Source organism: Solanum tuberosum, unplaced genomic scaffold, assembly GCF_000226075.1.
Source record: "Solanum tuberosum cultivar DM 1-3 516 R44 unplaced genomic scaffold, SolTub_3.0 scf00164, whole genome shotgun sequence".
NCBI classification, from domain to species: domain Eukaryota; kingdom Viridiplantae; phylum Streptophyta; class Magnoliopsida; order Solanales; family Solanaceae; genus Solanum; species Solanum tuberosum.
This window is the reverse complement of record NW_006239092.1, coordinates 1091581-1119031: the sequence shown is the minus strand read 5'-3', so window position 1 is coordinate 1119031 and position 27451 is coordinate 1091581. Positions and strand designations below refer to the sequence as shown.

General features: G+C 35.0%; 3 protein-coding genes across 8 annotated transcripts; all 3 read left to right on the top strand.

Moving 5' to 3' along the window:
- The first annotated feature begins 7590 nt into the window (after positions 1-7590).
- Positions 7591-14704, top strand: LOC102592359 (uncharacterized). Of its 3 annotated transcripts, none has more exons than XM_006353999.2 (7): positions 7591-7844; positions 8663-10072; positions 12312-12367; positions 12472-12702; positions 12834-13125; positions 13984-14180; positions 14342-14704. In XM_006353999.2, exons 2-7 carry the CDS (start codon positions 8672-8674, stop codon positions 14493-14495), a joined length of 2331 nt encoding a protein of 776 aa, XP_006354061.1. In that variant the 5' UTR covers positions 7591-7844; positions 8663-8671; the 3' UTR covers positions 14496-14704. The 3 variants fall into 3 exon arrangements, with proteins under 3 accessions (XP_006354061.1, XP_006354060.1, XP_006354059.1); XM_006353998.2 differs by having other exon boundaries at positions 8660-10072; XM_006353997.2 differs by having other exon boundaries at positions 8603-10072.
- A 1107-nt stretch (positions 14705-15811) lies between these two features.
- LOC102591578 (alkylated DNA repair protein alkB homolog 8) lies at positions 15812-18998 on the top strand. 3 transcript variants are annotated; one of them, XM_006353996.2, is made up of 3 exons: positions 15812-16013; positions 16746-17754; positions 18539-18998. In XM_006353996.2, the coding sequence occupies exons 2-3, from the start codon at positions 16781-16783 to the stop codon at positions 18624-18626; spliced, it is 1062 nt and encodes a 353-aa protein (XP_006354058.1). In that variant the 5' UTR covers positions 15812-16013; positions 16746-16780; the 3' UTR covers positions 18627-18998. The 3 variants fall into 3 exon arrangements, with proteins under 3 accessions (XP_006354058.1, XP_006354057.1, XP_006354056.1); XM_006353995.2 differs by having other exon boundaries at positions 16673-17754; XM_006353994.2 differs by having other exon boundaries at positions 16647-17754.
- Positions 18999-19995: 997 nt separating this feature from the next.
- LOC102603416 (uncharacterized protein At4g37920, chloroplastic) lies at positions 19996-26899 on the top strand. 2 transcript variants are annotated; one of them, XM_015311621.1, is made up of 8 exons: positions 19996-20163; positions 20375-20449; positions 20524-20683; positions 21415-21821; positions 22268-22436; positions 22898-23142; positions 25978-26165; positions 26344-26899. In XM_015311621.1, the coding sequence occupies exons 3-8, from the start codon at positions 20533-20535 to the stop codon at positions 26501-26503; spliced, it is 1320 nt and encodes a 439-aa protein (XP_015167107.1). In that variant the 5' UTR covers positions 19996-20163; positions 20375-20449; positions 20524-20532; the 3' UTR covers positions 26504-26899. The 2 variants fall into 2 exon arrangements, with proteins under 2 accessions (XP_015167107.1, XP_015167106.1); XM_015311620.1 differs by having other exon boundaries at positions 20375-20456.
- The last annotated feature ends 552 nt before the right edge of the window (positions 26900-27451 follow it).

Below are 27451 nucleotides of genomic sequence, written 5' to 3'. Positions count from 1 at the left end.
AGCCCCTATCTCCCACCACACCTCCTGTCTTTCTAAGTTGCAAGTTGGTGCATATACCCCTGTCATGTGCCAAGTGAAACCATTTACCCTTGATTTAAAACTGCAAGTCAAGGTGTATGAACCTATCTCCACTACTTCCCCTTCCCAAACATTGTTGTCCCACATCATTAATATGCCTCCCCTAGTGCCACTAGCCTGCAGTTCCCCATATTTGACCCCTCTTTTTCCCCACACTTGTTTAATTTCCTCCCCACTATTTCCTTCAAGCTTTGTCTCCTGTAAGCAGATCACATCTGCTCTCCATTCCTGAATCACACTATTTATCATCCTCCTTTTATCCCTACAATTTAAACCCCTCACATTCCATGAAATTATGGAAACATTCATCATATATCTAAAGCCTTTCCCCTCCCCTTATTTCTTGCGCCTTTGCTATGGAATTTCATATCAATCATTAAACCTTTGAGCTCCTGTATGCCTTTGACTTTGGTGCTTTCCCCTGTTTTCTGCTATGTTTCTATATTCCTTGAATGTCTTCTGTTGACACCTAATTTTGACCCTCCCCAATAATAATTAATTTTCGAGCTTCTTTAATCTCAAACGATTTGAAATAATTGATTTTATAAAAATTCAAAATATGTTTCAAAATATTTCTTTTTTAAGAATTTTATTCACTTTTATAATATTTTAAATAATAAATATGTTTTATATTGTTACGTATGTAACAAACATATTGTATAAATACTTGAAAACTATCTTTAAAAAAAAAGAAAAGATTTCATTATTATTATTATTTTAACGTTAAGCACTTTATTAATCTAATTTAGTTTGAATTATACCTATGTTGTTGAATTAATTATTTTTATTAAGTTAATTATTTTATTCCGTTAAGATTAAGGAGCTCGTTAGTTAATTATATTAATTCGTCTTATTTAATTACTAGTCGAATTTACTAATTAACCAAATTTGACTAAAATTGTTAATTAATTCTCTATTGCATGCCTTAGCCAAATCTAGCCAATTCACTCCATCCTTTTAATCAATTATTTTGGGCCTTTATTTTCTTTACAACCAGCCCACCAATTTTATTTTTTAAATTCAAACCAACATCATGCATTCCAACATTATTCCCAGCCCACTTTTAGTCTCCCGACCCGGCCCCATTAATTTCCAACTCCTAAAAGAAACCCATATGCTCACTTTGTCATCAGCAAAAAAAATAATAAAATAAAAAATAAGGACAACAACTCCAATGTTCAAAGCGGCAGCACACAGAAAGCAACAACAACGTTGATTTTTATTTTTTTTTCAAGCGATTTCGAACGGATATAGACAGAAGCAAACGGAAAGCAGTCCGCTGCGTTTCCTCTGTCTTCTTCTCTCAAATCGTACAGTAGCAGAAGCACGCGTCTGCCCCTTTCCTCTTTCGAAATGGGTTGAAAATTTCAGAAAAGGGTGTTTCCCCTGAATTGTGAAAGAATGGGGAGTTTGAATTTCGAATTGGGGCCAATCCAGATTTTCATCCGTTTCCCCCCCCCCCCCCACTTTTCGAACCCTATTTTCCCCTCTATATATTTGCTTGTTGTGCACTGGTAGGGGGGGGATTTTATTTTTTTTGGTTTTTGAGGCGGAAATTTGAACTAAGACAGAGAGAATAGTTCAAACAATTAGTTACAAAATACATAGGAAAAATACATTCAAAAAAGGGTAAACTAGGCCTTTCCCTTGCTGTTTCGTTCGGATTGTGTGGTGGAACTCGCCGTCATTCCCCTGCTTGTTCTTGCCTAGGTCGCTGCCCCGTGAAAGGTAAACCTCGTTTCAGTTCAACCTTTCTATTTCTGCAGTGTGTTGGCTTTTTCTTTAATGGAAATCTATTTTCTTATCGTTTTCGACTTGATGTCAACTACGGGCTAGTGAAGGAATTTGTTTAGTAATTTGAATGTTGTTGTCCTGCTCATTCCTCTTCTCTGTCTCAAGTTTCCCTTCTCCTTGCTAATATGTGTTTATGTCACTTTATTTCTGAAGCGTGGATTGTACGTCGTGATAGTTGTTTACTCCCTGTTAGTCTTCATGTCTAATTACTTGCGATGAGTTCGATTTGGTCGCGATTGGGTCGAAAATGAGTATGATGGGTAAACGAACTAATTATTTCAAACTGTTTAAATGCTCACCCGAACGCCACCCGCTCAATTTATTTTTTTTTTCTTTTATTGGGTTTTGTTACATGTCTCTCATATCATTTTTTTTACTGTGAAGCATGCTAAAAGTAATGTTAATGTATATGTTTAAGTCACTTTTTCGAGAATGGTACTTGGACTGTTTTGTTCTCCCTCTTCTTGATTGTTTTGGAGTTTGTTTTTTTTCTTACTGCTTGGGAGAAACATGCTCACCCCTCTTTGGTTTAATAATTTATATTCGAATAGTTTACTGCTTGCAAGTCGGAATCGGTACAGAGCTTGATTTTCTCGTCTTATCCTCATGCTTTGGTCTCGTTAAAATTCAAATCGTTCTACTTATTTATTTGAAGCATGAGTTTATTTGGCTTTGACTATTGTGTGCATAGCATGTTGATTTTTTATTTTTTTTTAGCGCGAGGTTAACTTTAATAGTTTAGTCACATGTTATATGGTTTTGGTGTCGGTCCATTGTATTGATTGTTTATCCATCTGTTTCAATTCTTTTGAATGAAATTAGCATTGGTTCAATATTCATTTGCTCACTAATTAGTATCTAATTTACCAAATGTTAATGTTAATTCCATGGGAACGTGGTTCTTGGTGTGTAATCAATTTTTTTTAAAAAAATAAAAATATAAGTTTCCTTTGTCCTAACTAATTTAAATAGATTGAATGCTAATTCTACTTGGCTTATTCCCTAGGCTACTTGATGAGCTAGTTGGTCATTTCCTGCACTCGATAAGTCAACCAAGTCTCGCTTTGTTTTGTGCTCCCGGTTTAGTCCATGTTATTTATTTCATTCGGTTACGTTACTATTGTTCTCTTCATATTGTTAGAAAGGAAAACTACTTAATTAAGCTAGCATGCCTAATATTATTAATTTAAGGATATTGAATTTGGTTCCTTTCATTATTGGTTTCTGAAAAGGATATTAAATTCCCTTTGACTTGTTGCCCCATCACTGTCCTTTGACCCCACATAAAGATATATATTAAGTCTTCATGAGTTTTCTCCTTACATTAATGTTTAAATGTTACGCTGTTAATAATTGACTGGCCTATGTTAATTTGTGTATTTACTTGTTCTTTATTTTGTCACCTCATTTCGTCCTCAAAAATGCTAACTCGATAAGTTTGTTTGTCGTTTTGCATGTGAAATCTGTCCGAGTCCTCATGAACTCCATCCTCGCATTTTCTTATTGGGCCACGGAGGCCCAATCCTTTATTCGAGTCAGTCGACCATTAAAATCAATGAACAGAGTTGAAGAAATTCGATGCCGGGGAGACTTGAAAAGATTGGGCCAAAGGCCCACTCTTAATTCATAATAGTTGTATTTTGTTATTTTGGGCCTAAGCCCTTGTCATTTTAATTGTTATTGTTGTATTAGTTTAGGACAGGTGGAAAAATTGGGACTAAGGTCCAAAAGATAGAAATACTTCTATTATGCTAGAATAGGACAGGCACAAATGACTTAAATGGGCCCAAATACTGGCCCAGGCGGACAGAAACCAGATTTGGGTCCAACCTTCCTTCCCTCTTTACTTTATTGTGTTTGTTTTGCTTGTTAGTATTTGTCGTTAATCTTAGGGTTGAAAGGTTCAAATCCCCGAAAGACGCTTATTTCGTTTTAACAATTTAGCTAAATCGATCATCTTTCCAAAGACTTAAAAGAATAAATTTTGAGAAGTACCTCACTTAGATCATAGGTCCGTATTTCCCTTTCCCCTTTTTAAAATGATTCTAACTATAAAAAATTGTTCAATTCAAATTAAGTTAAACGAATTTAGCCAAATAATTAATTGTCGGATAACCACATTAGTGGACATTCTAGGTGCTTTTAAAACCTTCTTAGGATGTTAATAAGAACCTCGAACCCTTTTTAAGTTTTCACTAGATTTTTGTTTTAGTCTTTTGAAAACAATAGTTTTTTCTTGATTTTTCTTAAAAAATTAAGTGGCGACTCTTAAACCAATCCAAAATATATTTTCCTAATAAAACATCTTCTACTGTCTATCTTCTTGAAGAGTGCTAAGGCTTCCTTTTGCACCCCTCAAACTCAACCCCGAACTCTTTGCTCAACTTGATTATGTTTTGATGAACCCACAGTGATGCATCCATCTCCCCGTCACTCTCTTCTTCAACAACTTGAAAGTTAAGTGGCTCTGCTTCTTCACAGTTGCAGAAATCTTCCTCAGTGCAATTCACCAATTGCATATTGGAGCATAAAAATATCAAACTCCGAATCTTTTTCTCTTCAATAACTGTTACTGCATCAACATAATCCTCTTCCTCTTCCACTCTTGTGAGTTCCTGAGATTCCGTGGATGAATTTGCATTCAGATCGTCATTCTCGCTGTCGAAAAAGGTTGAGTCTTTGGAGTTTGCTTCAATCTCGATTAGCATGGGGTCTGCCTTTGTTGACACTTTTGATTAATAGCTTTTAGTTTACTTGGTTATTATTAGTATTAAATATAAAAAAAATTATATTATAGAAGAATATTTTAATAATTCCACTTTAATATATAAACAATAAAACTAAGTACAAAAACAATTAGGTAACCTACTTCTCAATATAAAATTTTGTAATATGTCATATCTTTCCATGACTTAAGACTTTAGCTTTCACAACCCAAAATTGAGAGATTGACTTTGTCTTTATTTAACACCATTTACATAATCTTAGCCAATTTTAAATTATCCCATCTATGAATGTTAACCTAATTATACGTACAACAACATATATTTTTTAGGCATAATACATAAATTGAATCCTTGGTTTAATTCCAAATTATAACTTTGATCTTTAATTTCGTCAGTGCACAAGTAGGTATATTAATTGTCCAAAACTTGAATAAAAAACACTCAAATTCTAACTGGCAAATGCGTGAAATACACCCAAGCTATGCACGTCAGATGTAAATTTCAAGGGGCCCAGTAAAAAAAACATCAAAAAAACAATTAAATCCCAGATCAATAATTTTTATAATATATATCTTCATTTTAAAAAATTAAATTCTCACTTTATTCTCTTTCTAATTTTTCCAACAATATTTTCCTCTTTTTTGCATTATTTGCTGCTCATTGCTAAATGCAAGTGACATTTAATTATTTTTTTGTTATTGTGAAAAAAAAACTATAATGAAGTAGTTTTTTTTTGGAAAAACTGTGCATTATAGCAAATTATTAATTCAAAATAAATGTTATAGCTACAATTTCAATTAATTCCAATTCATAGCAAATACATTGTCATTCTTGCCTCTTTCCCCTGAATCTTGCTCGCCACTCTCAATTCTCTCCCTCACCTCCTTTTATACAAACACAAATGTATAAATCGTGTTTGTATTTGTATAAAGCGAGAGATATTGTATATAAAAATACAAATACATATCTCTCCGTCCAATACACTTATAATTATACTAATACAAATCTTTCCTTGCTCAGTTCTCTTTTGTCTTTCTCTTTTTCGCATTATACAAAACACAAATTATACAAATACAATGTACAATTTGTGTTTGTATAAAGCGAGAGAGAGATTTGATATACAAATACAAATGGTTTAACTCGATTCAATTGTATACGAATTCAAATTTTATATAGATATACAAACACACTCATTGATACATGTACATAGTAGTTACATATATACAATTATCTAACTGATATACATATACAATTCACCTCTCTCCACTCTCTACCCTCTCTAGCTTGCCTCTCTCCTAATCTTTCTCGCCACTCTAGTCTAACACAAATAACATATGCATATACAAACACAATTTTCATAGACACAAACGTCTGATTTATACAAATCGTTGTGATTTAATACAAATCAGATGCCTACAATTTGTACAAATCAGATGCTCCATAGCAAACTAAGTTTGCTATAGAGTGCTAATATGATTTTTGTGTTTGTTATTCCTAAAATTTACTCTTTTTTTGCCTATATCTATTGTAAGCAAGGTGGGGTGAGTATACACTTGTAAAAAAACAAATGCAATTTAAGTACGAAGATTCTCAATCAACGACTCTGATCCACACTTAAGGAACTCATTGCATTTTCATTAGGTATCGGATTGCTACTCAGACTTGACAAAATCTCTGAAAATTCATTCAGACAATTTATTAAACAATTTAAGTGCACCATTTTACTTAATAATTTTTAGCACCTATGTTTATTGTTTGACCTCCAAAATTTCGTTATTGTAATTTGCTATTCAGTATGACAATCACAATACACAAAATATCTTATTTTTTCCATTAAGTATTTGAAAACCTGAAGCACAAATACATTTCAAACTAAAGAAAAGAAGTAAAAATTCATCAATTCTCATGTCTTCCATATCTACGAGCTGCTCTGAAACAATATTGCAATCAAAGCATTTGTTTCCTCTAGTGATTTTCATATTGGCTGGAGCATCTGACCAACAATATGTAAATTCTTGTTTATAAAACGGTAATCATTCAATACACAAATATAAGGTAATTTGTTTTATATTTATAAACTTTGGTAAACAAAGGCAACGGAGTTAGCATGATGAATAGTCAACTTCAAAGAATTTTGATCCAAATTTGGTAAAACACTTACCCCCTTCCTCCATCTAAACACAATTAAGGATGTATTTGATCGGAAGAAAAATCTTTATGAATTTTCTCATGCTCGATTGATTTTTTTGAAGGCTAAGCTATTGTTAGGGAACCTCAGTATAAATGATTCTCCTCTTCTGTTTTTCTAAATTTTACAATAATTCCCTTTTTTTCTTTCTATTTCCTAATTTTCATTCCACTTAGGTGGAACAATCTTTTTTTGTCCAAAGCAAAATTGGAAAACACCCTCTTTTTGTCATCCCTGCAACATTTCAATTTTTGTATTAACCGTATGACATAACTAGGATCTTCGAATTTTGTTTGAGTCTCTCCTGTAGAAACAATTATAGCAACTCCTACGCTCATTGATTTTGCACCTTCTAACATATCAAGTTTCGAATTCTCATATTATTGGGGAAGGTCAAAGCAATAGAGTTTTTCGATTAAAAAACAAGTTGCTTAAAATTGAGAAAAATTACTTTTGATGAAAGTAGCAAAAACAAATTTCACCACATTATTTCATATTCAGTATGGAACCTCAACATGAATTTCAAACCCATAAATCACTGAATCAAGCTCTAGTTTTGTGTTCAAAGAATTCAAAATCTCTCTCTATTTATAAGAAGAAAAAAAAACAAAAAAAATTATCTTAAATATACAATATGATTTTTTACGAAATTCAGTTGAACACTCTCCCACCTCATAGATCCACCTCTACCCATACTCCAACACATCTCATTTTCACCTATCGCTATAGCCTCCATTGCCACCACCCTACACCCACCTTTCATCTTCATTTTCCATAATATCCGCTTTAATTTTAAAAAATAAATAAAAAAATCACTTATTTTACACACCCAAAGTAGAAAATGAAGGTCTCCTATGAAAAAAAATATTCCTTATGAATCACCCAAAAAACAAGTTCCCGCTTGTTGCTCATATTTTCCTTTGGTACTATAGTAACGACGACGGTTTCCATTCAAAGTCCTTAATTTTTCTTACATTTCTCATTTATTACCCCCTAATTTCTCCCCTTATATTCTCCATCTTTCTCTCTGTTTCCCTATTTTATCGCCTCTCAGATCTGTAAGTTTTTTTCTTACGTTTTCCCTATTACTTGCATGTGTTTTTTGATTAAACCCTTTTTGCATCTTCCTCACTCAAATTGAATTTTGAATTCCTGATTTTTTTTCAGAAAGTTTAGTTTATTTTTGGTCCAAATTAAGCTTAAATTTTGTAGGTGATTGATCCTCTTGTTATAGTTATTTATTATTTTTTTTCCCTTTTTTTGGGAGTTTTTGATTAATTCGTTATGTTAGAAGATTTAGATTAACTGATGTTTTCAATGTTGATTAATGGAGGATTGAAGATTTTTGTTTTTTTGATGAGGGTAGCGTAGAAACGTCTAGTACAGTGTACTTGAAAAAAGTGAAAACAGTAAGCTAATAATAGTGGAGGAAATATTGGGTGGAATTAGTTGAGTTGCGCGAAAGCTGGCTGGTCATATAAAAAAAATAGTGGAGGAAATAAGTTTTTCGTACTGAGATTAATGTGTTGCTATGGTTCCGAGCATAGGGTTTATCGGAGACGGCCTCTCTACCCTCATATGGTAGGGGCAAGGTTGCGTACATTCTATCCTCCATAGACCACAAGTGGGATTCCATTAGGTATGTTGTTGTTGTTGTTGGTCCAGTGTAGGAATTACAAGTTTCATATAGTTGTGTTGTGATTGGAAGTAGAATAAAAAGTAGATGTTTGTTTAAACGTGTTTCTCTCAGATGAGAGATGCCTCTTCCTTTGTTCATAAATTTCTTGGAACTTATAACTTTTTTTTATTTGGTTAGTTTTTGGCAGCTGCCAAATTAAGAAACTCACTGTGGCTGTTAAGTTTTCCATGATAGTAGACTCGCGTCATGGAAAAAGAAGATGCTATTATGGAAGGTTCAGTCAATCATCCTGCTGCTGAAAAGGAAGCAAATGAACCTATTCTTAACAATGAATCTGTAAAAAATAAAGTTTCTAGCCAGAGGAATTTAGGGAGTATACCAGATGTTCTGCAGGAGGTGAAAACTGTGAATGATCGAATGGATGAACAGGAAAAGAAAATTTCTGTTGATAATTCTATTTTACATTCTGGTGCTGAAAAAAGTCAGGTTGATACAATTAATGAACCGGGGAAGGAGAATTCTTTAGGTGAAAGCACGTCAAGTTCTTCACTTGCTAATAAAAATGAGATTGATAAACCTGACTTAGATCAAGTTCTCATCCTAGGGGAACTAAAATCGTTAAAAAGTGGACAGGAACGCTCCGAAGCAGAGATGTCTGGTTTGAGTGGAAAGAAGACTGATTGTGTCAAAGTGGACTTGAAAAGTCTCCGTAAAACTAACAAGAATCTCGACGAAGGTGTTTATGAGGAGGAAGCAGAACCTGTATTTGATGGAACAGAAGAACCTGGGATGGGTGTTAATAGGAGTTTATCAGCCCGTTCTGCACACCGTGACTCAGAGGCACAGGGATATGTTTGGCCTGAGAAGGCAGTGGCTCTTACAAACTTTGTTAGATCGAAGAGTACAGTTGCGGTGAGTACTGTTCTACGCCGCCTTTCTGGTAAAAGTGATGACGGGGAAGATGTTACAACTGAAGAAGATAAGAGTAAATGCTATGAGAAGAGTGCTGTTGCATCACAAGAACATGAAATGCAAGCCGTGTCTCAGAAAACTGCAGAACGGACTGGATGGAATCCCCTTAGCTTAATTGGGATTTTACGTGATGACACCGGAAACAGACTTGTGGAGACAGAGGTCTCACCAGAAGCAGTTTTACCAATAGCCATGAAGGGAAGGATTATATTGTATACAAGGTTGGGATGCCACGAAAGTAAAGAGGCAAGACTTTTTCTACACCGGAAAAGACTCAGATATGTTGAAGTCAACATTGATGTGTATCCTAGTAGAAAGATGGAGCTGGAGAAAATTGCTGGTGATTCTGTTGTTCCTAGAGTGTTCTTTAATGAAGTTCTAATAGGGGGATGGAGTGAGCTAAAGAGCTTGGATGAGTCTGGAAAGCTCTCAGAGAAGATTGAATATGTAGTTGATGAAGCACCATCATTTGAAGCTCCTCTACCACCTCTTTCTGGTGAAGATGATTTGTCTAGTAGTGGGTCTATCGATGAGCTAGCTGTTATTGTTAAAAAAATGAAACAGTCTATTGCTTTGAAAGACCGGTTTTATAAGCTGCGCAGATTCACCAACTGTTTCCTGGGATCAGAAGCTGTGGACTTCCTGTCAGAAGATCAGTACTTGGAAAGGGAAGAGGTCAGTTTTCAAATTGCATAAAGAATTAGCTTATGCTAACTGGGTTAAAATAAGTGATCATAAAAATGGTCAACATATTTGTTTCTAGTACTGTCAGCTACTAATAATATCTACAGATGCGGTACTCTATAATTTGATTCTTTTAAAGCTCAAGATTCCTCTAGAACAAACTAATCAAACCTAGGGGATCTTCTAAAGTTGCTTGTTGACCTCAACTTATGGTAACCATAGCAAAGTTTCGCAACATGTGAATTATGGCTGTTAATCCATGTCTAGTTAGGCTTTGCTTTGATGCTTAATATTCCATGTCTTGTTGTTTGTAACTATTATTAATATTTTCTTCATAAACCAGAGTGAAACTTCTTCTTGAAATCATTATATATTTATTATCTGATGTCTGATGTCACCAGGTTAATACTCAATAATTATGTAGATTGTAGATAGTACCCCTGTAGGATTATTCATGTTTTTTATTCAAGTATTTCTTTCTTGACTAAAACTCATTTCTTTTCTTGTGTCTTATTGTTACATATTTATTTCTACGTGCAATTTAGTTTTCATACATCAACTGTTCTTGGAATTGTATTTTAATATTGTTATATAGAACATGTTCATTCCATGACCTCAATTATTGGACTGAAAACTAAAAGATATTGGTTTGATATATGGTTAATCCTTGCAAAACTGTACATTGACTTTACACACACATATTTGATGTGATTATTTTCTCTTTAAATCCTGAAAGTCTCCTTTCATTATGTTTACTCGAAATATGTATGTGGCCTGAGAGCATCAATGTTCACATTTTCCTGATAGAATACTGGAGATTTTACTGTTGAAATCAAAATTTGAAAGAAATTTTGATGGGGAGTGAACTGAGTACCAATGATCACTGTGTAGTAGTATGCCTCATGTTTGGATGCCCTCTAAATTTGTTTATGTGGATTCCACAGCAAATATTTATGCACTGGTGCCTATTGGTAGACGAAAAAAATGGAATCACAAGAGATGAAGAAATCCATCTAGTTAGTCTCCATAATCTTTAGAAGATATGGAACTAGAAAGCAAGAAGAATCCATATTGTTAGTCCACACCATATCTGTGTGCTGTATTATTACAAATCATCTCTTCACCAGTTAAAGTGATAGGGAGATGCTACACGAGGAGTAATCCCTTCATCTTTAGAAGATATGGAACTAGAAAGCAAGAAGAATCCATATTGTTAGTCCACACCATATCTGTGTGCTGTATTATTACAAATCATCTCTTCACCAGTTAAAGTGATAGGGAGATGCTACACGAGGAGTAATCCCTTCATCTTTAGAAGATATGGAACTAGAAAGCAAGAAGAATCCATATTGTTAGTCCACACCATATCTATGTGCTGTATTATTACAAATCATCTCTTCACCAGTTAAAGCGATAGGGAGATGCTACACGAGGAGTAATCCCTTCATGGGTGAAACAAGTGTATGTTCATACGATGAGGTGTAAAACATTGACGCTGATTATATGACCTTAAAATATGAAAAAGAAAGAGAGAGAATGTGTGAAACAATCTATTTAAGTACCAAGACTTTTCTCTCTAGTCTCTACCGTGTTCAGCCTTCTCTATATCACTATGACACTATTGTCTTCTTCTTCTCAAACTTGTTATGCCTCTCTTTCTACTAATTCAGTTTCTCTATTCCTTTGATACACTTCTCTCTCTGCATTTTTCATCTTCTAACAATGAATACTTCCTTCTTCTTATTCTAGTTTTGGGTTCTCTTTTTCTGCTACTTTTGATCTTGGACGTCTCTTTTGCATTCCTCTTCTACTTTCTTATTACAGATTCATAGTTACAAAATTGATTAAATACCATACTGAATGCATCAATTAATTTTATGGTCGTTTTACTGAGATTTAAAAGATCTATTATGTGATTGAATTTATCTTTCCTTGGCCTTGTAGAAATTACATCTAATAATATATATTAAGTTGTTGGACTAATATTGTCATTATTGTATACTGGATGTTGGACTTGGTATTTCAATTGCAATCTTATGCTATAAATCTAAAATGCATATTTGTTAGGTAATATGTGTATTTTTGTTAAATATTGTACTTCATGTCAAAAACATGCATCACTTCTTGCTTCTTGCTTAAAATTCCCATCCGCCTTGTTTCTTATATGATCTTTTTGCTTTTAGAAACATCTTTCGTGCTGTGGATCATACTAATTGATTTTGTCCTTTAGGCTGTTGAATTTGGTAGGAAGCTTGCAATCAATCTTTTCTTTCAACATGTACTAGAGTAAGTATCTGTTTTTTCTTTTCATCCATCTCTACAGTGTGTACATGTTTTTGTCTCAGTGTCTAATCAGTCTGATATGTGTCCCCGTTCCTTGTTTTTTACAGTGAAAATGTGTTTGAAGATGGTAACAGTCTGTATCGTTTCCTTGATGATGATCCCTTTGTATCTCAGTGTCAGAACATACCAAGGGGTTTAACAGAAGTGAAGCCCAAACCCATAATAGAAATTTCATCTCGATTGAGATTTTTGTCTCATGCAATTTTTGAAGCTTATGCATCAGAAGATGGAAGACATGTTGATTATAGAAGCATCCACGGCAGCGAGGAATTTGCAAGGTTGGTTTCTTGGGTTCCATAAGCTGACAGGATCACAGGATGATATCCAATGTGTGTTCATACTTGGGTACACTGTACACATGCTTGTAGAACTTGTATTTCTTGGTATCGACTGAATGATGCTCTTCTAGGTACTTGAGAACAACCGAGGAGCTTCAAAGAGTGAACTTGAAAGACATGCCCAGGGAGGAGAAGCTTGCCTTTTTTATTAATCTCTACAACATGATGGCCATTCATGCAATATTGGTTTGGGGACATCCCTCTGGACCAATGGAGAGGAGAAAATTGTTTGGAGAGTTCAAATATGTCATTGGTGGGTGCACATATTCACTATCAGCTATCCATAATGGAGTCTTAAGGAGCAATCAGAGACCACCATACAATCTAATCAAACCATTTGGAGTTAAAGACAAGCGTCTTAAGGTAAGACTCTGTTTACATGGTAACAGTTATATCTTGGATTCCTACATATGTAGAATTTGGGAACCAGACATTCATTTGGGCAGTAATTTACTCTTCTTCACCTTCAGATATCCATTTGATCATATCCAAATGTGGTTCAGATGACAAAATATCAGTCTATTCAGTTGTTTTATTGCCAAGCACTATTCCCATTTAATTACGAGCTATACTGTAGCTAGCACAAATGGCAAGGTTCACATCTGAAGGAACAATAATATATTTGATCCTTGAAGATAGGCAAATCTATCATAATTTGTTGTGGTTTTCTTTGGTTCAAGTTTATAGTAGATGAAGTACTTTTAGTGGTCAGCATTTTGTTCTAGTTGAAACACTGAGTAATATATTTTTAGCTTTTCTAGGATGGAGAAATAATAGAACTTTTTCTGCTGCCACTTTTATGTTTTAACCATTCCCTTTTCTGGAAGGAATATAGTGTAACTATGCTGATCGTCAATCTACATCTTGAGAGGGCTGTTGCCTGTCTGCATTTATTGTTGCTCAAGAGTAATGTTGCATCAGTACCAGTTGTTGTTTCCGTTCTTGTGGGTTTTCATGAAGAAGCCGTAATAGTGGACTGGTTATAAATTTGACTTCTTTTTTTTGGTTATTAATTTGACTTGATATATAATAGTACAAGTTTTTGATTCCATGACTTCTGGTGCAAATGCTGACAGCACAATCTGGTTATAGAATTGGAGCTGCAGTAATTAGTGGTTGTGTTGACCCACGTGGTTGTATTTTGAAACTCTTCATTTATATTATGTAATGTTTCTTGATCCATTCTCTGTCTAATCCCCGTAATCCACCTCTGGCTTTCAGGTAGCTCTTCCTTATCCAGAGCCTCTTGTTCATTTTGCCCTGGTTAATGGTATGCGATCTGGGCCTGCTCTTCGATGTTATTCACCTGGAAATATAGATAAAGAGTTGGTGGAGTCTGCCCATGATTTCTTAAGAAATGGAGGACTGATTGTTGATCTTAGTACCAAGGTTGCATACGTTAGTAAAATCTTGAGATGGTAAGTTCTTAATTCATTTGTGTAATCCTCAGGGGCGTGTCCTCCCTCCCGTTCTAGTAACAACCCTATGCAATGATATGGATATCTGATGATTTAACTTGCATAACATAGAGTTTCAATAACCCCATACTAAGAATTGCTATTTTATTGTCAATTCTCAGGTTTAGTGTTGATTATGGGAAGAACGAGGTTGAAGTATTGAAACATGCTGCAAATTACTTGGATTCATCGGTATCTCAAGCTTTGCTAGAGTTGCTCGCCAACAGTCAGCTGAAGGTGGTGTACCAACCTTACGACTGGGGACTGAATAACTAGCGCTGGATTCTACCTCCATTCTCAGAGTCACTGTCAACTTTGTGTGCTATTACAAGAAATTTCAACATGATATTATGTAAAAGTAAAATTCATGTTTCTTTGGTCTCAATCCAACTTGGCTCTTGTCAATGTTATATGAGGATTTGGTGAAAGTGCCTCATAAAATAGCAAAAGTAATAGATTAGACATATGTTATATTTGCTGGTTTATCATGTGAGTTATTTATAATGTGTCTTTCCACCCATGCAACCCCCCTCCTCCCCAACACTGACAGTGTAAAGAATTTCTATATAGCAAGTATATATAGTGAGTGTTTTTTAAAAATGTTGGAGGTAACCCATCTTTATTTGTGGTTATTATCATTTAGGTGAATATAATATATTTTGTGCGCGCTTTCTAGAAGTTGGACTCTCTTATAAACCAGTCAATTAGTCTGTTGGAGCATTTTTTAATGTATATTTATTTGATGTTGGTTAGAGACAACCTAGAACTATTTTTGTTTGGTATACCGTATATATGGTAGATAGTATTAAAAACTTTACAACTGTCTTGTTAAAGTTGTGTATTTAAATTAATTTAGGTATGATGCTGTTGCGTTTAAGTATAGCTTAGCTTACAAACATGCCTTACACGCTATGTCATATGGAATAATAAGAGTTAAGATACTTATCAATATTATTATTAAAAAGAAACAAATCATCAGCTATGTGATAACAACTTAAATTCAGAGTTCATTGAATTTAATCTTATCATTTTATTTGTGACGAGAAGTTTTTATACATGCACAAATAAATACCATAACATATTTAATCCTATTACAAATTACAAAAAAAATTATATTATGATACTTCATCTGTCCAATAATAGTTGTCATTGTCCAACAATACTTGTTCAATTTAAAAAATCAAAAGATAATTTACTTTTTGTGTCTATTTTAATCCTGCTATTAAATATTATGATTTATGTGTCATCTAACACATTTCTCAAAACATTAAATTTAATAAAGTCAAATGATAATATAATAATATTAGCCGTATTATTTATTGTTTCTTAAGGAGTGTGTCAAGTCAACATTGGACAATTATTATTGAACAAAGAGAGTAGTATATTTAGGTTATAATAGTGATGATTTTTTCCTTAAATTCTATACTTGATAAAATTTCCCACGAGGGGAATAATGTTTTTTTACTTTTTCAAACAGTTTTAAGCGAGAATGAGACAAGTTTTCAAACCCACCTAACAAATTGACCCCAAAGAAAATGAAGTTATATAATCATTGTCACAAATCACATAGATGATACATAATTTTACTTTTTTTTTTAATGTAAACAAAAAATATTATTCAAATTTAATTGGGTAAAATCATGAATTAGGGTTTTCATTGTTACTACTACTAGATTAAGATACAATGCTTAAAATAGCAGTCTCCAGTTGAGACTAAAAGCCCAAGTTGCGAATAGATTGAACTGCAACCACTGCTTGCTTCTCTTCCTATCTTTCTCCGACGATAGTCGATCTGTAAGTTCCTATTTTCCCCACTCTATATTGACTCTAATTCCAATAAATAGGGACATGTGAATTGCGTTATTATTGTTTTTGTATGTTGAATTCCTACTTTTGAGGTATTTGAAGTAAATTAGCCCGGAGATCTCAGGTTCAAATCCCAGCTAAAATTCATGTGGGTTTAATTGACACCTTGTGGACTGTAGTTAGGCTGTTTGGTGGATTTGTTGTGTTCACTCAAGCTGGCTCGGATACCACCGTCATAAAAAAGAAAAGTGAAATGGGAGTTCTTAAGTTTCAATACACCTATCAAATCATACTAATGTACTAAAGTTTTTTTTTTTTTTAAAGTCAATTTGTTAGAGAAAACCGTTTTTAATTTGTTTTATTGCTACCCAAAGTGTGTCATTAAGTTAAATGCTAATCCTAATTTGTGTATCCAATAGGCCTTTTTGAGGTAATGTTATTATGTAACGGATTAGAATGTTTTGTATGGTTGAAAACTTAGAAAAGAAAAGAAAAGAGCTTCTGTAAATTAAGATCACATGTGGAGTGAAGAAATATTTTGGTTTTCTATTGGAAGATTGCTTGGTTGAGAAATTTGTTGTGAATCTGAGTTGCTATTGCTTTTCCTTGTTGTCTGAGCAGATTCTTTTCATGTACAATTCATGTAGTTGATGCTCTTTGGTGTTGGAACGGCAAGGTCATTTTGTTTTAAAGGAATATATACTAAATCTACTGTTATAGTTGGTTGTATTTTCAGTACAAGAAGTTTTAGTACAATGAACGAAGTTGGAATTGATAGTGGCTCTAGTTTGCATACAGTGGAATCTGTGGGAGAGGCTCCTGTTCTACGTCCTGTGTCAGTGAGAGCAAAATGTTCTTCAAATGTTCAATCAACCCCAGAAATTGAAAAGAAGTATGTCCATGGTGTTTATGATGCCATTGCTCCCCATTTCAGTTCCACTCGGTTTGCGAAGTGGCCTAAAGTGTCAGCTTTCCTAAGCTCATTGTCTCCCGGTTCTCTCATCTTAGATGCTGGATGTGGAAATGGGAAATACTTAGGATTAAATCCTGATTGTTTCTTCATTGGCTGTGACATTAGTGCGGCTCTTATTAATATATGTGCAGATAAAGAGCAGGAAGTTTTGGTTGCAGATGCTGTGAACCTACCATATAGGACTGGTTATGGTGATGCAGCAATTTCTATTGCTGTGTTGCATCACCTTAGTACTGAAAGTAGGAGGAGGAAAGCGGTAGAGGAGCTTGTCCGTGTTGTTAAAAAGGGCGGGTGTGTTTTAATTACTGTCTGGGCTAGGGAGCAAGAAGACAGTTCGTTAATTGAAAAGTGGACTCCACTTAACCAAAGGTATGTAGAGGAATGGATAGGACCAGGGAGTCCTCGAGTTCGCAACCCTTCATCTCCTCGCATCCTTGAAAGCATCCCAGAAGCAGAGGAAAATAGTGCCGTGGAGCAGTTGAAAGGTCTACATGCAAACTCTTCTAAAGTAAAATCAGCTGAAGTTATGCACCCAATATCTCTGGATGAAGGTCATTCTTTGCCTACTGGATCTGAAAAAGGTTATCCAGAGCAGCAGGAATTCTTCGTTCCCTGGCACTTACCTTATCATCGAGCTGAAGTAAGTGGGGCTTCAGCTGTTGCCTTGGCTAGTGGTTTGGCAAAGAAAGATGATAAGAAGGGCTCTGTGGTATACAATAGATATTACCATGTTTTTAGTGAAGGTGAACTTGAGAGGTAATTTCTTTCTATTCTATAAAAGTAAAGGAAATCTCTATTATTATTATTTTTGACTGATATCATTCTGTCAAGTCGCTATATGTTAACAAATGCTTGTCATGGTTAGTAATTTTTCCAATCAGCATAGACAACCAAATTTTCTTCATACTTCTTATAAGTGTTCCGTTATGTCTTCTTTGGCTAAGACAGTTTAAACACTTTGTATTGGATTTTAAGTAGAAATTTAGTGTACAATCAATCCTCTCGTAATAATATGGTATAGAGTTTGAATCTCTAAAAACATATCAATATTCAGGAGGTCACATGTGAGTCTTTGGAATTGTATTGACCTCAAAAGACCAATGAGCTTTAGAGTTCTGATTATCACATTGTAGGCAATGCAGGAGTCACTTTCATCCTTATTCGGAAGTAATAATGACAACTTTACTGTTTATCCCCATACACTTAAGTGCCTGCATATAGATGTATGAATGAAACCAAACAAAAGAGCCTCTGCTTCCAGCTGATAAGTTTCTCTTGATAAGTAAGGTTTAGTTTTTGTTTCCCATTATCGGAGGGCTTGTACTTGTGTGTCTCTTATTTGTTCTGGAGTTCTTTAGTTGTTCCTTTCATACCCCCCCCTCCCACCTTTTCTGTTTGGGGGTGGGAGGCTTTCGAGTAGTTGGGGTGAGGAGTGGGCAAGATGAGGTAGTACCTCTCTGTTACGCAGTTTCACCAAATTAGAAGTTTACCAATTTGTAACAATGAGCTGCACTAATCAAAATGTTCTGTTCTTCGACAGGTTGGTGTCTGGTCTGGACAATGCCATTCTTGTTGATAGATTCTACGATAAATCAAATTGGTGCATCATTCTTGAGAAAATATCGTGATAGTGTTGAACTTTTCAGAAGATTCTTGTACTTCCATTTGCAAAGTGAAATCTAGTATATGAAGTCAACAACCCTAGTTGTGAAAGGGTGGTATTGTCTTTCATGCAAGGAGTATATTGCTACTGATTATGGAGAAACAGAAATATACGTCTAGTCCTTCATTCTCCGCTGCTCGCCTGGTTGCATGTATCTCTCATCCTCATGTGATCGCCTGCCTTCTTGTGTTATGTATTGCACTGTCTTGTAAAATGCAATTATTTTTATGACTTTGGAGACAGACCTGAGAACAAGGGTTTGATATCCAGGTTACTTCAGTTTTGGGAGATAGCATTTTCTTGAATAAATTTATGGCTGTGTTTTTATGGTACTGAATACATTTCACAGCGCCTCTACGTTCAGAATTGAATCATAAACCATCCCTTAAGTTAATAGGTTGGATTAAACTCTCTCCTAAAATATTACACTAATCATAAAATGTTCTTGAAGTATGCAATGTAGCACTTTTAGTCCAACCTTGAAGGTATCTTTAGTCCCATTGAAGTTTCTTTGCGCGATTGGTGCAAACTTTGGAGATCAAAATCGAGGTGCACGTAAGTTAATTTAATCACTTTTATTATTGAAAAGAAAAAGTAAGCACAAGAGCATCAATAGGAGATTGATAGAATGATGTAGAATTTTTATAATATAATAGGTGTGCAAAGTTATAAATTTTTAGTTAATTTACTCGTAATTATATTAAAATTACCAAGAGAGTATAACTAGGACTAAAAATCGATCGAATGTAAGCACAAGAACATCAATAGGAGATTGATGGAATGATGTAGAATTTTCATAATATAATGGTCAGTGGCGAAGCCAATTTTTTTTAATAAGGGGGTTCAAAATCTGAGAAGTAAACACACAAACTAGTGGAAGAGGGTTCGACATCTATTATACATACCTAAAAAATAATTTTAACCATGTATAAATAGTAATATTTTCCGCCGATGAACCCCCTCATTATATGCTGCCTCCGCCCCTGATAATGGTGGTGCGAAGTTATAAATATTTAGTTAATTTACTCGTAAGCATAGCAACGATGAGATAGTTTGTGCAATGTGCACCGCTTCTCCAGTTTCCTGGGCATAAATACCGAAAAACCAAAATATCGAACCAAATCGAATTTTTCCGGTATTTCGGTTTTCTGTATTCGGTATAAATTTTCATATTTTTCGATATTTCGGTTCGATTTTCGGTATGTAACTTCTGTATTATTCAGAATTTCAGTTTACCGAAATATATTATATTATAATATATATTAATATTATATTAATTATTAATATTTATTATTAAAGTGAGCACGCTTTTTTCACTTTTCAGATTTTCCTAATTTCCTTCAACTGCTCACTGCCCAGCGCCGCTTTCAAGTTTCAGCCTCTTTCACTGCCCTTAACGCTTTCCCACTTCCCACTTCCGGCGTCGTCGCGTCGACCAGCGACCGGCGGAGCAGCACTCTAGCAGCAGCAGCTGGCGACCACCATCAGGATTCAGGCATCAGGTATTGTATATTTGTATTTGATATACAATACAACTCATAACAAAAACTGAACTAACAAAAATCGAACCGAAATAACATAAATCGAACCGAAATAATAAAAATCGAATCGTATTGAAGTGTTCGGTACACATGGTACAAGAACCGAAAATTGAAAAAAAATAATATCGAAATCGAACCGAATTACCCGTCCTTTTATAATTTATCTTTGCAGGAAGGTCCTGACCCGACCCGGCCCGTTTCATAATTTGTCTTTGCATCTGCCTGGTATTTTGTTGCAACAAACAGCGTGAGTGGTGAGTTCATATGCTTTCTTCTTCACTTATAAACCCTCAAAAAAATCTAAAAAACTTTTTTATATAGCATTAAATAATGGTGCTAGCAGCTTCTATAACATGCTATGCCGTTTCTGTACGGCCGTCCACTTCTGCTTCTAGAAACTTCTCTCTTCTTCCGCCGCTCTCTCTTATCCGAAGTCCAATTCAACAGCGCCAGCCGTTCCTCGCCGGAGCTAATTCCGGAGGTATGTAACCTCTCCCGGTCGAAAATTACTTACTTCTTCATGCTCCTGCAACTTGAATAATTTGTCAATTCATTTCAGCTAGCTAGTACACTTTCCTCAATCTCTCTTCATATTACACTCTTTCCGTTGATAGTATTATGAAAATATTATATTTCTGATACATCTTATTAGTATAGTTTTCACTTCCTGAATTCTAATTCATTTTACTATTCGAATATGTTCAAAATTTGAATTTAGAGATATTTATAAAAGAAAAAAAATTAGAAATTGAACGTAGTTGTAATGTATTTTCTGTCAAAGTAATCTTTGGAACTCTTAATTTAGTATGCCTTTGGACAAAATTTGTGGTGAAATTCAAAGACAAGATTGTTAAGTTCAAAATTTGAACTTAAACATGCTTAACACAGAAGAAAGTAATATAAAATTGAACTTAGGTGTGATGTATTTTCTGTCGAAGTAATCTTTGAAACTCTTAATTTAGTATGTGTTTGGACAAATTTATGGTGAAGTTGGAAGACAGGATTATTTGAAGATGAGAATAGCTTTGTCTGAGTTAATACTTTCCTTCCGAATCCAGTATCACTAGTTTAATATTACCTTAGTTAAGTTAACATCTTAACATCTGGAATTAGTCGAAGCTCAATATAAAAATGGGATAAGGGGAGTAGAATAATTTGTCTATTGGTTCTGTGAAATTGTTTGGATAATAATGTTGTCTCTCAAAATGTTAGGTTCTCTCTTATCTATAAATGGAGTGAGGTTGCGACAGTCATCCTTTGCTGCTGTAATTGGCGATACAACTGCTGTGTCAGATGGCGCAATTAACGAGGAAACGTCCACTACTAAATTATCTGATTCTGCTACTAGTCAAGAAACTTGCGTGGAAAATGGAGAGGACAGGAAAGATGCTTCTGAAGGGTTGGATGAGAATAAAATGATCCGAGTATGCGACAAGTTAATTGAGGTCTTCTTGGTTGACAAGCCCAAACCTACTGAATGGAGAAGATTGCTAGCATTTAGTAAGGAGTGGAACAATATTCGGCCCCATTTCTACAAGCGATGTCAGGACCGAGCAGACAGTGAAAGTGATCCTGGAATGAAGCACAAGTTTCTCAAGCTTCAAAGAAAGCTAAGAGAGGTAACTAACTTCCATAGCGAGCATTGAAGTTGTCATTCTGTATATGCCAAATCATGAATTACTAACTGTTTTTGCTTTCAATTTCCGAAGAGGCTCAATTATGTCAAACTCATTTTGGAATAGTTTCAGATCTCCATGAATAAGATCAAACCTTATTTCGTTGCATTTAGTTGAGGTTCCTCTTTAAGAAAGTTTCAGCAAGGCCTCAGTTGACTCATAAATACTAAAATTAATCAGTTATTTATGTTTAGTTGTTGCTAGTTGCAGTGCTCTATTGGGATGAGATGCATTTTTATGATCAATCACATGTTACAGATCAATGGATTGAGGATTATATTAGTAGTTTTCTTGCAAAATTTATCTTATTTTCTTGTGTTAAAATTTTCAGCTTTCATGTGAGCTTGATCTGTTTTTGTTGAAATTCAACTTGGAGGTTTCTTTTCCAGGTTGATGATGATGTTCAGAGGCATAACGAACTTCTTGAGGCAATCAGAAGGTCACCATCGGAGGTTGGTGATATTGTTGCCAGGCGTCGTAAAGATTTTACAAAAGAGTTTTTTGCTCATCTTCACACTGTGGCAGAATCCTATTATGATGATCCAGCGGAACAAAATGGTAAACATGCCTCCTTCCTGAATTTTCTTCTTCTTTTGGGGTCATACTTCTGATGAACGTTTGCATTGTAATCTGCACTAAGACGCTAATTCCTTTTTGCAATATATACATTCTAGAAATGTTGTTTCCCATATATGAACACATATACTCTCCCCCAAAGCTCACAATATGTGAAGTCACTCCTAAGGTCCAAGGGGAAGAAGTCAAAAGGTATCAACTGAAAAATTTCTCCTCTTGCCATATAAAGCAAATGCTAGTATGCTACAATATAATATTTTGTTGTTTCAATGAGATAGAAGAAGCTTTGGAGAATCTCTGACTCTGGGAATGTAAACCTCTTACTGTAAATTCAGAAATTGGAAGCCATGAGCTCCACAAAAATCAGTTCCTTGTTTTTCATAACATTGTTTCTGCTGTTGATCGGTTTCACTGACAAGATTTTGCTTTTTCTTAATAATTAGCTGTGGCAAAACTAGGGAATATGTGTTTGGAAGCTGTGGAAGCTTATGATACTGCAACTGAAAGTATGGAAGCGTTGAATGCTGCAGAGTTGAAATTCCAAGATATAATCAATTCTCCTTCCGTGGATGCGGCTTGTAAGAAAATAGATGATTTGGCCCAAAAAAATCAACTTGATTCTGCACTGATGCTCATGATTACAAAAGCATGGTCAGCAGCCAAGGACTCGGACATGACAAAAGATGAGGCAAGATCATTCTTTCCATCAGATACACATCCACATCTCACTTCTTCCAGTATTTTCTTTATTCTAGCATAAACTTGATTTTTTGTTAAGAGAAGGTCATTGTATTATAAAAAGTAAAAACATCACTAAGGGAGTGCTGGTCTATTTACAGGTTGAGCTAAAAACCAAAAAAAAAAAAATCCCTTTCTAATCTTATAGGGATTCCTAGAGTCTAAGAATTGATACTGCATCATATTATCAAAAAAATATTTTAAAAAATAATACTGCATCATTCACAAACTCCTCACGTCAAGAAGAGAACAAAATTATACAATTAACCTTGATCTGCTGGATTTGCTTGCCTTTTCTTCGATTTGTCTATTGTTTCTTTCCCTCCATAGCCACCATATGAATCTAGGATAGTCTCTCACCACCATGTTTTATTATTCCTCTTTTTTTTGTACAGGTAAAAGTGATATATGATAGCACAATATTGGAAGCCTGAGACTAAGCTAGTGCCTTTTCTTCATCCTTGTTTTCTTGTTCCTTTTTCTGCCATTGTTCCAACAATGTACCAGTTCTACGGTGTTACTTGGCATAACCCATTTTCGGAAAAATATGTGCTAGAGTAGGGCCGTAACTTTGCAATGAATGAACAAATGGTTTATCGTTCTGCCTCCTCCCGCATATTTGACATCTGTTACGTAGAACGATACCCCTCCTTTGAAGGTTTCATGAGTCAGTCAAGTATTATGGGCTACTTAGTAATGACCAAGAGAAATAGGCCACTATGTATGGTGCTTTTGTTTTCCAAATCTGTTGACAAGGCCAAAAAGTAGAATTTTTTGTTGGTTGTGTGACTGAGTATAGGTCTGGTAGCAAGACTTCACAGTAAAAAATGTTTTGCTATGTTGCTTTCATGTTAAGACATCCTCATTGCGATTGAAGCTATGGCAAGGTTCCAAAAGATTGAGCTAAGTTGTAAGTTTTCTAACTTCCTAATCATTGGAATGCCTTCTGAAAATGAAATTTCAAGTGCATTGGTCTCTGTAGTTAGCCACTGTGGCATCAGGCTGATTTTGACAGTCTGTATTAAGCAGGGAGTTGGTCTCTCAGAGGGAAATTGCCAATCCAATTATCATTCCAGAAGGATATTCTCCTTCCATTACCCACTTTGAAGTCAATATTTTCAGTGAAAGGAAGGAAAAGTGTCCTTATGCTTCTCCATGAACCCACTTCATGTGGTAAAGTTCTGCTTCTGATACACCCAAAGCTGTTTTCTCCATAGCGAAGAATCCAGAACACTTCCCTTTTTGTCCATGGACAACAATTGGAAAAGCAAGGCCCTGAACAAAGTCAAATGCTTCACTTGGATTGTGCCAAATGATAGATGCCTCACACTTGAAAATCTACAAAAGAGAAGCTTACAGTTATCCAATAGGTGTATTCCTTCTGAGGAAGATGGAGTAATTACTTTTTCCTCCATCTTAAGGTCTCAAGCGAGGTTTGGCTTTTGGTTTTGAATATCAAATGGTGCATGTCGAAATCCATTTTAGATCTCCTACTTGCATGGCATTGGTAAGGCGTCACCAAATCAGATTTTGGTACTTGGAACATATTATTTTTTGGGTTATTTGGAATGAAAGCAGCGCCACCAATTTTTGAGGGGAAGAAATATATTGGGATCAAACTAAACACAATTGTATATCTTGGCTTAGTTTTGGTGCAAAGCCATGTTGGACTTTCTCTGTTCCTTACATGACTTGTGAATGCACATACCTTTTTGGATGTACAACTGAACAGCACCTTGCTTGCTCACATCGATAAACTTTACCTTATCAAAGTAAATAATCCAGTACACTGTTTATAAGAATAAGCTTACCACTAAGAGAGAGATATTGACTTTTCCAACTAGATATATCTTTTTTCACATCTTTCAAGTATCTCTTACCAATTACTATCTACTTTGCAGTTTGTTCCCAGAGAAAAGCCAAGATATGTAGTAGGTAAGTTCCCAGTGTCACATCTAGCATTAACTTGATTAAGAAGTAGAGGCTTACTGAAATGACGGCATTCAAACAGACTCAATTCTTAGTGATATCCAAATAATTCTTGCTTTTCCTGTGGGAGCCCCTTAAGATTTGATTTTGTTGGAGAATATTTCTCTCTACTCTCAAGTGTTGTTACCTCTCCATTTCTGAGCCTATAGAAGAAGAATATGAGGCAAAGTATTTATGACTAACTGGTAACTTATCTCATTAGCAAATGTCATGTGATTTTTGCTAAGCGACATGAACGTAAATAGTCTAATGCCCACAAACTAAAATTATCAAGTTGGAATTGGTCTATTGGAATAGTGATTGTTATCCTCCATGCTGAGAAAAGTGCTTATGCCCATTAAAATAGTGTGTAGTTGGTAGCTTCTGTGCGTTCATGCACAAAGTTGCTTTGCCCTTGTGACCTTTGCTTTTTTCATCTAGCATTTGAAGAGAACCTATTGTTGGAAATTTGGTACGCTTATATGTTGAAGTTGCTATTGGAATTTTACAGGTAGCATAGCAGGTCTCCATCTTAGAGGTGGTAGTTTTATGTTTTAGAATTTCAGGACAGATAGACATAGCTAGCGCTAAAAGATAACAGTCATTTGGCCATTCTTATCTAAGTTACATGATTTCATGTTTCAACCCTAGTGTTTTGATGATAAACTTTTGCATGAGATGCAGTTCTGTACAAGTATGTTGGCTCAGCAAAGTGTTTGGCTCTACTCACCCCTCGTGTTAAATAATTTATTCCTTTTTTTCTAATAGGCAAATGGTTTGGCTTGTGAAGTCTTATCTTTCTTCTCCATTTTTTCAGGTAAAGGATGTTCTTTATCACTTGTATAAGACAACAAGAGGAAATCTTCAGAGGCTCATGCCAAAAGAAATCAGAATTCTGAAATATCTACTCACAATTAAGGATCCTGAGGAGCGAATGAGCGCTTTGAAAGATGCCTTCACACCTGGAGAAGAACTTGAAGGGGAAGATGTAGATTGCTTATACACGTATGTATCAAATCTTACATTTAATACTTTGACAGTTTCATTCTGAAATTTTACATAATTGTACTTTCTATGTCTTAAATACTACTTTCCATTAGAGGTTATATTTTTCTCTCATTTTCGGTTTCTTTAATGTAGTTTTACTTTTTAACTGTGACTAATAAATGCCTAATCTTTACAGGACTCCGGAGCAGCTATACAACTGGATAGGGACAGTGCTGGATGCATACAATTTCAGTAAAGAAGGCACTCTTATAAAAGAAGCCAGAGACTTGATGAACCCTAAAATAATTAAGAAAATGGAGGAGTTGAAGAAGTTGATCGTAGATAACTTCATGTAAGCATTTGTTTGATTGTAAGCAGGAACGAGCTTTGCTGCCAGTGCCAGATTCATCAGCTCGTGCTATAAATCATCCATACGCAATATATCCCTGCTCTAATCTGGCGACTACATGATTGCATCGCAAAATGGAATATAAGGTCTGACGGATTCAATCTGCATAGGTCGTTGGATATTTCTAGACTTCGATTCAGGAGCATTGGGATGTTGCCAAAAGTGTCGTCAGCAGTCGCTGGTTGTATAGAACATTTGCTAATTGTGTATGATAGTGCTTCCTATATTTGTTGTGGATGATAGTTAGTTGATGGTCTTTCTCCTACAGAGAAACATGTTACATTTTGATGCTTAGTTACATCTTTAGGATGATTGTTATACACGAATGCATGATTTATATGAAGCTCATCGCTAGTCAACCATCAACGCGAAAAGGTACTTTTTTTTTGTTGATAGCCGTGGTGACGAACCAGCATCAGTATCAGGTGATTTGTCCACCTTTTTGCTCCACTTATGAATCCATTGATTAGGTTGAGAGGCCATGTATACTTGCAAATTGTTTAAACAGATCTTAAAGTACGTAACCTTATTTCAAAAGTGTCATTTCATTATTTTTTTTCCCCCAAATCATGTGAATTATCCTTTTTTCCGGCCTTTCTATTTCATCTAAAATGTTGATTAATTCTCCTAGGTGATCTTCAAGATATCATCTCCCTTTCTTTTATACTAGATAATGTTGCCCGTGCTACGCACGGGCCCAATAATATAAATGGTATATTTTGGGGCTAATAACCGAGTTTTTGAAGCGATTGTTTGTGTGGATAAAAGAATAAGTTTTTTTTATCACAAACTTGTACTTTCTTTGACGCTATTTAAGGCATAATAAGACTACCCACATACAACATTTTTGAAATATTTTATGTTGTCAATTATCATGATTTATAGTATTTTTACG